Raw genomic sequence first — 11,292 nt, forward strand, 5'->3', positions numbered from 1 at the left:
GCAGATCCCCCTCTTCCATGAAGAGGGCAGCTGTATTCATGTGTCATTTCCACTCTTTAAATTACTGCAACAGTAAGTCAAATTGCAAGAAGGTGAAGAGTTTAAATAAAATCTTTAATTGCTTATTTACAACAAAGGCAATGACTTGGCAAATTGAAAATTATGATTTGCACTTTCCCACTAAGTTCAGATACAGCAAATACAGTCACCTGTAAAATATGCAGCCTAGTGAGTAAGGCGCAATATTTACATCACACTAGTACTGCAAAAAAAAAAAAAACAAAACAAAAACCAAAACCCAAACAAACCAAAAAGCACTTAGATGAATTTACTGGGACAGCCAGAAGTTAAACATTATCCTGTGAATGCTAACAATGCTAGAAAAGAGCCTTTAGGTGTCATTTAAAAGGTCAGTGCTGTAGGGTTTTTTGTCAGATTGCAAACATGCAACAGGAGTACAAATCTGATAATGGGATAAAAACAACAGTCCTCTGATTCTGTCAGTTTTGCAAAATAATGTTTTGATACAAGCACACTTCTTAGTCAGACATCTAATGCCGGTAACTCCAGTACTAGACTAGCTACTTAGTTTTACCTTAGCAAAGGTCTTTTCTGGGGGTTGGTAGGCAAAATCACCTCTTACATTTGGATCCAGGCTATACTAGAAGCATAATACAGTAATCACACATACACACAAATTTATGAATACAAATTACTACAGACACATTGTCAAGGTATCCTGCTTTAACAGCTTAAAAAAAGAACAAACTTAAGTGTTAAATAATTTACTCTAGCCCAATATTAAGAAAGCAGTTTTGGTTTGTAACTCCTTTTTGACATCCTTTATTCCCTCCCCCCATATTTTAAGGTAGTAACCATTACTCTTGTTTTAGAAGGATAGGAAAAAAAGTCAAGTGTAAGGTATTAATCCAGAACCTATCATCCCAGCTGTCTCTGCTGAATGTAAAAGACAAATTATGAGCTACAAGAACAACAGCGCCAACTGTATGTGCTGGGCATGGAATTTCATAGCGAGGCCTGAAAGGAATGCTTGCATTGTATAGATGCTTCACTGATGCTCTGTAATAATTCATCTTCATGAAGGGGTTTTATTTAGCTATGAGAAGGGGAAGGTGATGGCATCTGTACAGAAGTTTCCATTTCACCCACACTCCACTCAGCATTGGAGCATGGAAGTTAACCACTGTTAAGAGGACAACCAAAGCTAATACAAACACTTTTTGCTACTGCCCTCAAATTACATTCTTGAAATTAAGTTTTTCCATCACTAGCAGCATTTACACTTCATCTTTAGAAGACCAGAGTATTTTTTCAAATACTTCTCTTGTATTAAGAAAAGTCAGCGTAATTTTGACATGTTGTGTAAGTGTTTAGCAGTTTAAGGAGTTGATTCTTAAATGTATGCAGAAACTGTTCCAGTGTGCGTGGTTTATATTCATGGGGTACTCACAGATATATCTATTATTGGTTCCAAATTCAGCTGTCAGTTGCAGCCATATCCTGGTTCCTGTCCGCACAGCAGCTTTTCCAAGCTTTTCAAACTTCCATCACTAGGAGTATATGTTAACAGAACATGTGTGGCAAGCATCTCACAGACTCCTTCAGACGTTCATGGAAAAGGTGAGTCTAACTTTTATCCAGAGCTTTTTCTGATAAATTGTGCTCTAGTTCAGGTGACTCCTCAGCATCTTCAACAGCATTAGTGTTATAAATACCATCTACTGCAGGGGCTGTCGTCGGTGTTGTAAGAGGTGTCACAGTGTGTCCAAACCCCTGGTAGTGGCCCATGGGGGAAGATGGCATCGAAGAAGCATCTGAAATTGGGTCTTGAGTAGATGAAGACAGTAGACTCGTATGCTCATTTTGTTCATGATCCTCAGCAAAAAACATTTTCCGTGGCTGGCCCAAAACTGTCCTTCCTAGAATTATGCCAAATGAAAATACTTTTTAATACTTCCAGCACTATACCAAGGTCTTCGAACACATCAACTCTAAAACAGGCATGTTAAATTAGAAGATGAGGCTTTGTCTTGTAAGAGTTTCTATATGGACATTGTTAGCTTTAACAAATAAAAGAATGTCTTTCCAATTAAAAAAACAAACAAAAAAAATGAAGCTGAAAATACACCTGCTGTTAACAGATTATTCAGATCAGCCTGTTACTTACCAACATTTCGAACCTGTTCTGATATATCTGCCCTTATATCAGAAATATCCCACATTGCAAGAAAAGAGTCAAAGCATGACCCTTCTTCTGCTTCTTGAACATAAGGTTTGTAGGAAAAACTGTAGTGATGTGCAATAGCTGCCAGGAACATCTCAACACAAATGATAAAATCCTGCAATGAGAGAGAGAGATTGATTTAATCATTCATAACTGCAGAAAAATAGTTCTGGGTTTCTTTTGTAACTGAAAGACTGCAATTGCCTTGGGATACTGGCATCAGCTATTTTTCCGCCAGAGGCAGGATATTCTCAGCAGGCTTTGGAGAGCCACATGTACTATATACATACAGGAATTAGTCCTTGCCTGAGGGACTGACTTGCTAAAAGCAAATATTCAACAAGCAGCAGCTCTGCAATGAATTATTGCAAGAAGAAATGCAAGGAAGTATTTAACTGGGGTATATTCCTTCTGCCCAACACATGGAAATAAAAAGTGTTGGGCATAAAACTCACTTGGGGTGACTGGCTGAAACTCAGGCTAAGTTATACTAAATTCAGTACGAATCTAGCCTGTGTTAATTAAAGTAAGCATGACAATATTTGCTTGAGATCAGCTATGTCACCCTATATACAGCCATTCGTAAGAACTCATTGTCTGCTCCTACCTGTAGGCCCGTGGCTACAGCTTCCACACTTTGCCATTCCCAGGTGTGTTTCTCAGAAATAACGCCAACTTTCACCAACAATGCAATAAGCACAGCTTGCCTACAAAGATTATTTTAATATATAATTATTGTTGCTGTTGTAACAGTAGTGCCAAAAACCCTGCAAATAAAGCTGGTACATGAGTCCTGTTTGTATGTACACACAGGAAGAACCTCACAAAACCCATACTGTTTATGTATTTAGATTTTAAGAGGAAGAAAACAGACTTAAAAGAGATGTCATTCATCTGTGGTCCTAAAGATCACCTGAGAACATAACCAAATAAGAGTCTGTTGTTTCAGTTGGTTATTAGAACAAGTTGCTTCTCTTTCAGGGTATTAACTGCAGCCCACATGTTCAGCCCTAATGTTCAGACAGTCAAATGCACTTATTCATTAGCAGCCAATTGTGAGCTATGCTTAAATAGTAATTCATGGTTAACTTATAGTCCCTTACTTTGAAAACCAGTTGCCTTTTTTTTTTTTTACTTTAAAAAGAACAAAATATTTTTTTTCTTTTGAAATAAATGCAAGTGAAGATTCTAAAATAAACTATGCTCTTGAGCATCACCTTACAAAATACCAAGTCTGAAAAATAAGTGAACAAGACTGCTGTGCCCAGTGTATGAGCACCCTTCCCCCCTCACAATACTTTACTAGTATTATAGGTAGATTTTTTTGAGGGCTCTAAACTCAGTAACAATATAGCTTTTTTTTTTTTATCTCTTTTATGATCTACCCTGAGAGCAAGAAGTAATGAGTAAATAATTCACTTACCAGAAAGAAACAAAAACTACCATCTTCACACAGAGGAACTTGCCAACAGGTTGGATAGGGTTCAGTTCGTCACGTAGCACTTTATAAAACAGCACCAGACAATACATAGCAAACTAACAAGAAAATGAAAAAAATACTTGTTTATTTGCTTTCAAAATACTTGTTTATTTCGCGAGGGAGTTGTTTTACAGCATCTCTTCAGTTAAAGAATATATCACAGCACAACACAAGCTTAAAAAGCTGTTTTAGACAAGAGGCTCTGAATTTATGCAATCTTTGCCTTGCTGTTTTAAAGCAGACCTCTTTTTTTGCCTGGAATTGTATTTCTGAAATTCATGGTATTAGCAGACAAAGGTCATCTGTCTACACACTCAAGCAAAGCGTAGGAAGGTCCCATAAAATCTTTTCAATGCCAAGCTAGGGAAAATGGAACAAAAAGGACATGTTCTTTCAGCCTTCTGTTAGGAACACCTCAAATGTTGCCTCTTTATGAGAGATGAGGCAATGAATGCAATCTTCACTGCTAATCTGAACGTATTTCCTATTAATGACAACTGCAAGCAACCAAACTGATGTATAGCCAAACCTAAGGAATCTATCTGCCCTTTTCACACATATTCTCCTAGCCTCTTACTATCAAGTTTCTTCAAGAAATCATGTCAACCAGTACATATAGAAGTACGTGCTGCTTCTGGGAGTGTTGTCACAGCAGAAATAAATTAGAACACCTTCTGTGACAGCCACCCATCAAACACAGGGGTGGCAGTAGGAGGAGGAAGCCCTTTCCAGATGGGAAGTTACGCTGTTCTGAGTCCTGCTGCTGTGGCCAAGAGAAGGAAGAAGGTTAGAAGCTAGAAGGCTAAGTAGCAAGGAGCCAGAGCTGCTGCTTTTTCTTCTTGCAACAGCTCATGTATACCATGCCCCAGGTCAAGCAGAAAATTATTCCTCTGCATTCCCAGCAAGCCACTAAATGCAATCCCTGACCTCCAGAAATGAAATTTTCACGTCCAGGGGCTGACATCTTACTCTTACCCTGACATCATCTGGCAGCTGAACCAACAACACAAGGTGTCAGGCAGGCCAGAATCTCCACACTGAATACACAGTTTGTTTTGTTTTTTTTTTTCCTGTCAATATTGTTACCACCAGCTTTTAACACAGTATTTTTAAGGTAGCCAGTGCTGTGTGCTGGCAGGAAGCTACACCAGTGGGTGAAGTTAACTCTTCTGCAGAGACAAGTCTGCAGGTCTAACATGCCTAGGCCACATCACTTCACTCATCAAACAGTTCAGGGTAGAGAGGACACTATTGCTTTATAGGACTTCATAGTTAAAAATAAGAAAGGATTTAGATTATCTGTTTTCCTAATATTTTGCATATATAATATTTAATAGATAGTAACTTTGATTTAGAGTGAGAAATAGTCTACCCATAAGAACTGCCAGACATTAACAAAATTCCTGTCAACAGTTCACACAGAAGACTCACGTAATATTAATACACTAGGTTAAAAGAGCAGAAAGATGCACTCTTGATACTCACTAGCTGTGACATGTTGTTAAGTATAACCAGGTAAGTCCAGGCATTGTTGAAGCTGAAATTTCCTTCATCATACACTCCCACTAGTTCACAAATTCTGAAAGAATTTTTAGAGTTAAAAACTACACAGTAAAAGATCAGCTTCTTTTAAGTGCTGTATCTTCATTACACCCATCAGTGGTTAGAATCCAAAATCTCTTTTGGAACTCAAATATAGGCACTGGGGGATATGCACAAAAATCACTTTCCAACAGCATATGGCATGGAAAATACAGTATGCATTTCCTATAGACAAAACAGCGTTTCAATGAAATTCAATTAATTCAACAATTAAACATTGTGTGGTTTTAACTTTTTTTTGCTTTTAACTGTTAGAACACCTACAGCCAATATTTATATGGATATTCTTTGGAAGTAGCAATTTTTTTTCCACAGTCCCACAGAATTAACAGTAATGACCACCAATACAGAGTTCATGAAATTAAGCTTTCAGCACCAACATGCATTAGCTGCCTGCTATTCCTTTATAACAACAGGTTATACAACATGTATGATGGCATAGTCAGGTCTGTCACACACAAAGTTTAACAAAATTTAGAAAGTTCCATGAACCTGACTTTAAAAATACCAACTGTTGAAGTCAGGGAGAAAAGGGAGAAGTAAAAAAAAAAAAACAAACCTCTAAAAATTAAGAGATCATGAAAATGTTTTTTCCCCACATCAACAGCACTTAACATTCTCTCCCACTGCTATCAGCAGCAGGCATTAAGTATTTATTTCAATTCTGCAAGTAGTCATTTGCTATAGGGAAGTCATAAAGAAATCATAGATTGATTCAAATTGCTGGGACGCATTAAGCATGTAACACAACGAGTCTGCTTTCAAACTGCCTCAGTTCAATAAAAAGGGCATGAAAATTCTTTCCAGCATAACTCAAAATTGTATCCCGAAGACCAATATTAATTATTTATGAGCATACTTACAAAGCAATAATGGTAGTAAATGGTCTGACAACAGTGTACTGCAAAACACCCAGTTTGCATCTAAATAATAAAACTCTGCAAGAGAAAGACAAAATTCGTTGTACAAGAAATTAAAGACAATTCATTTATGGAAGTTTCCTGCTCTCAGCAGTTAAACTGAATTTTTATTTCACGGTACTTTCAACTTCTACTTCCAGGACTTCAGGTACTACAGTTACAGTGTGTATATGCACATTACAGAAAACCCTAGACTTTCATAGATACCTAACAGGAAATATTCAATAATTTACCATTTAGGCATGGAAAACTTCTTTCTGGGCTAAACAAAAAGAATGCAATTTTCACTGTGCTGGAAGGTATTTAAGAATGACTTACTTTCATGGTTTTTCTTTAATATTTTAAAGAGCTTTATCAAAATCTCTTAAGAGATGCTTATCAGATTAAGCATGCAGAAACAAACAGTTCAGGGGCATATGGCCTTCCGTCCTTCACCTGTAAAAGCAATAGGCTATCTGGTCTACATAAAGGTTTTGGCAAACATACTGATGGCAAAGGAAGCAAATTCAAGGGGACCTTTTCCCAATACTTTTCAAAACCCAGAAGTTTCCTTCAGCACCACCTGAGTTAATGCATGTTAGAAATAAGTGTGATTAATACGGTGTTTTACATGTTTACAACTGCTTTCAGTAGGCAATCATAGTTGATAAACTCTGCCAAGGAAAAGTTATACTACTAAATATGAAAACAAAACATTTGTATCTGATTACACAGGTTAAAATTTTAAGATGTCATCATATACTCACTCTCCCATAGCCCACGACGGACAACAACATAGAGGTGGCAGATGTCTCTGCTGATCTTTTGCTTCTATTATTAATACGAGGTTTGGATACCGGTTGGTTAGATAATTTGAAAGAAAAACCATAAAGTTATAGATGACATAAGCTTCATAGCATTCTCGACATGTATCCACATATATTGCAATGTTGGGGTATTTCAAAGCTATCCACTGTAAGAAGAGAAGTACATAAAAGATTACATGCAAGAAAGACCAAAGTGATTCCAATAACAACACTGGCTGGCTAGTTCAGCAAGCAATACTTCATCAGGCAGCAAGCACTAATTAAACAGGGCTTGAAGCATTTGGCTGATGAGAGTGTGACGCTACAGCTAAAAAAAATAACGTTCTGTAGAAATACTAGTACATTTTCAGGTTTTATCTCTGCTGCTTCAAATGCTTACAGCACTGTGCAGGAGATGCTCTGTATCTTTGACCACACAATTCAGTCTTTCATTTAAAAAGTAACTAAGGAGATGGCTCTTACACATAACCTACTCCTTTCAAGAGACAAGACAGAACTGTTTCCCCAGATTCACATATTCGTTGTCAATATGGGTTTGAAAACTACATTTTTAGCCTGACAGTACAGAGCTGATCTGATTTATTTTGGTTTCCAACATGTGAATGTTTGCTCTGGCATATTTGCAAAATATAGGAAGAGTGTAACAGATTAGACTTAAAGTGATAGTCATTCCTCTAAACCAGAATTTCAGACAGAAAAGCGATTTGGGGTCGTTTGTTTATTCTTTTTTTCTTGGGTTGTTTTTTTTTTTTTCTTCAGAACTGTGATTATGCATCAGCTGTCAGAGCTTCCAATTTTGAGTCTCACACTGAAACTGTTCAGTGCAACCTGTCCTGCTGGTTTTGATTTTTGTCTGGTTGGGGGTGTGTGGTGTGTGCATGTTAAAGAGGCAGCTCTTTTGAGTTTATGTTACTTCCCTAGGTTGTAACAGAGCAAATGTGCCTTCTCTGACCTTCTTAATAGAACTATGAAGAAGATGCTTCACATCCTCATCACAGTTAAGAAATACTAGAGATGACAGATAGTGCAAAACCTTTGTGGAAGTTGCAATACTGCAATCAGCAAACTGAGAATACAGCATTTGAATCTGGGAACTTTATGTTCAACTCAGATTAAGCACTCTAGGAGGACACCATATATGCAGCAAAGGCCAAAAGATCCAGGAGCCTGAAGAAAGATTTCAGTATGTCAGAAATATCCCTGAATGCCTGGCTAGAGAAAATTCTGTACTTCAAACTGAAATAGCAACCTGAGGTACTTGATATTCCCCACAAAAAACAGGTAAAGTTTTGTTCCCCACTCTCCTTCACTCTGAAGATCTCTTTAAATCCCAGTCTTTCACATACATAGGATGACACTTCAGAAACACTCACGAGATTGGGGGGGGATAAGAACAAAAAGCAAAACAAAACAAAAATATCAAAGGAAAAGTTCCTGGAAACCTGTCTTTTATGGAGGAAACAAATATTTGCGATGTCAGGAGGTGATGACAACATGTAAACACACATCCTGCACAGTCTGCAGGTTTAGTATGTTGCTTAGCCCAGGCTGAAATCATCTCCGCAGGTGACATATTTACATGAACCATATCTGCTATGGCCAATTCTATGGCATAAAATACCGAGAATGAATTTTTTTGTGGGACCTTATCCTTTGCCTCCTGAAGCAAAAAGGAAGAATTTTAGCACTAAGCATAATTTGGGAAAGAAAAGTAACGCACTGAATTTTGAGACAGTACTTGGATCACTGTTTTCCAGTTCAGCTGTGACTGAAGATGGAAGGACCAAAAGCAGGCTTTTTTCATGCCCCTTTCCACAACTGGCATAAATGATACTCAAGGACCAGGTTTAAAAAGGGTTAGCAAAAGCAATCCCATAAGCTCCACAAGAAGAACGTAGTATCACTAGAACTAGACTTCTAACATACTCCATAAATAAGAATGCCCAGACATTTCTAGGACTGCGACTCTCCATGCAGCACAGTTTCTGCTAGCTGTGACATTGTTTTCTGCTCACTTCCCCAGCAAACAGAATTTTATTAAGCTGTTAACAGTAAGAGAACACTTACACTGTCTAAACTGTAAATCGGCACCATCCATAGAATCCTGTTACAATAAAAGAACATTTAATATTACTAGTAGTATTTTTAGTCTGAATTAAATTCAACATTTGTAGCAAAGGTAAAATGGGAGCTTTTACCTTATTATTGGTTTCTGTAATTCAGGTTGAGTATAATGGACTAAGTGTTGTAGTATTCCCCAGAGAGATATTGGTATAGTCATTAGTAGAAATATCCCAGCAATAAACCATGCCTTGGTATGAATTCCAACCTTGCAAAGAAAAAGAACAATGCAACATCAAAGTTTCAGTACTAATACTTAAAAGTTTTACTAGTATAACAAGAAAAATAATTTACCTTTCTTTTTCTATACAATAAAGTTTTACGATGTCCATTAAGTACATATCCCCAATATAAAGTTTAGTTTTCCTAACAAAAAACAAGTCTCCCTTGCAATCTGTGGTTGTGGCTTAGAGTAAAACTTAAACAAGGAAAAGATGAGAAATCTTGCAGAACCAAACAAAATCATCACCAACAAACACAAAACATTCTACAAAAGCACAGTGATGCTCAGTATTTATTTTTGCTAAAAGCCACAACCAATTCCTTGCTTCAGGTCTGGAACTTGTCTCAGCTCAGTGCTTCATTACAAAGTTCCTGAAAGCTTGTGGATTTAAAGTATTTTTAGCTTTAAAATCAAGTTCCAAGTAGCAGTCAGTTTCAACTAGTTACATTTAAAAATCTGAAGTAGACGTGTGCATACACATGTATATGTCTGCTAAAACACAGGGCTACAACTGGAAACCAACACTCTGAAAAAGCAACTATATTAATAATCCTAAGTACCAAAACCCGAGAAACATAGTAGATTCTTCTCAAACACTTTTTTTTTGGTTGAGAATTTCTTCTCTGATTCCCTACTGCACATCAAAATCCCAAGTCTTCTGTTGATTTCTGGTTCCAAGATCACTTCTGAGTAGTTTCGCTACCAGTATCAGATTTAATGATTTTGAAATCTCAGATACCACTTCAATACACACATCCATTAAGTTGAACATACAAAAGCATCAGACCAGGGTTTCAAAATCAGAAATTTAACACACTCAAGACAGATTTTACTGTCAAGTGATTAAAATCATACCATGAAAGAGCTCACCTCCTGCGGAACAAGCCTGTATTGAACTTGACAATACGTATTTTTTTAAAGTTAAAATTTTACTTTCTGTTAGAAAAGTAATCCTATCATATGAGTGAATCATACACTACTATTATGACATACTTCGGTACCACCAGCATAGAAATGAGGTTTCTGTATCTACTACCTCAGTTCTTCCTGATCAGACAGAGCTACCCAAGATACTAGGTTGCGAATGCCCGCTTTAGTACTACCAAGTGTTAAAACCTAAGTTCTGGGCAGGGCAAAGCTCCAGCCAGGCTCCTGTATCGACCGACTCCCGTTTCTTCAACATCATACCAACTGTTTAAACACTATCATTGAACCGGAAGGAGAAAGAATTCCCGTCCTGTTTCATCTTGCTTCGTTCGTGCTTTACCAGCACAGCAAGCACACACACTAGCGCCCCGCACTCCTCCAAGCCACCCTCTTCCTCGCTGGGTCGGTACCCGGGTCTGAAGCGCGCTCAACAGAGCCCCGGGGCTACCCACCGGCCCCAGCCCTCACCTCCAGCTTCTGCAGCTCCCACACGCAGAGCGGCACCACCACCAGCAGCCCCACGATGTACAGCAGCACCACCAGCGGCCGGATCCACCGCCGCCAGTTCCCGCAGGTGCACGGCATGGCCGCGGCGACGCTGCCCCGCCGAGCCAGGCGGCTCCTCGCACCCAAACGGCGCTCGCGGCGCCTCAGCGGGCCGGCGCCGGGCCCGGCAGCCCCCGCGGGGCGCGCATCACGAGCGGAGCCACCCACACACCCCACAGGCTGTCATCGGCTACCGGCTCCGCTCCGCACCCCACCGCCCACCTCAGCGCAGCTTAGCCCAGCCCGGCACTGCCCTGGCCCGCCTCAGCGCGGCGCGGCCCCGCCCCGCGGCGCTTCCGCCCGGCAGCACTTCCTGCTGCCCCACCCCAGCCTCAGCGGCCGCGGCAATTGCCCGCTCGCCCTGCCTATTGTGGGCACCCCGCCCACCGCTGGCCAAGCCTGGGGCAGCGGCCGCTAGCGGC

General features: G+C 39.3%; 1 protein-coding gene across 1 annotated transcript; it reads right to left on the reverse strand.

The window, feature by feature from the left end:
* Window positions 1-313: 313 nt before the first annotated feature.
* On the reverse strand, window positions 314-11,092 carry TMEM184C (transmembrane protein 184C). Its single transcript, XM_061441061.1, has 10 exons — window positions 10,793-11,092; window positions 9,252-9,382; window positions 9,121-9,157; window positions 6,994-7,199; window positions 6,191-6,265; window positions 5,211-5,304; window positions 3,669-3,781; window positions 2,853-2,952; window positions 2,189-2,360; window positions 314-1,940 (listed from the first exon to the last, which is right to left on the reverse strand). The coding sequence occupies exons 1-10, from the start codon at window positions 10,907-10,909 to the stop codon at window positions 1,648-1,650; spliced, it is 1,338 nt and encodes a 445-aa protein (XP_061297045.1). The 5' UTR covers window positions 10,910-11,092; the 3' UTR covers window positions 314-1,647.
* Between the last annotated feature and the right edge of the window lie 200 nt (window positions 11,093-11,292).

This window comes from Pezoporus flaviventris, unplaced genomic scaffold, assembly GCF_033815535.1.
Source record: "Pezoporus flaviventris isolate CSIRO_AGI_PZ_B2104156 unplaced genomic scaffold, CSIRO_AGI_Pfla_v1 ptg000002l, whole genome shotgun sequence".
Classification (NCBI taxonomy): Eukaryota; Metazoa; Chordata; class Aves; order Psittaciformes; family Psittacidae; genus Pezoporus; species Pezoporus flaviventris.

Coding starts and splice junctions, on each gene's coding strand:
- TMEM184C (XM_061441061.1), bottom strand. CDS start 10,909: ATGCCGTGCACCTGCGGGAACTGGCGGCGGTGGATCCGGCCGCTGGTG. Junction 9,383..10,792: donor GGGAGCTGCAGAAGCTGGAG/GTGAGGGCTGGG, acceptor TTTCTTTGCAAG/GTTGGAATTCATACCAAGGC. Junction 1,941..2,188: donor AGAACAGGTTCGAAATGTTG/GTAAGTAACAGG, acceptor GCATAATTCTAG/GAAGGACAGTTTTGGGCCAG.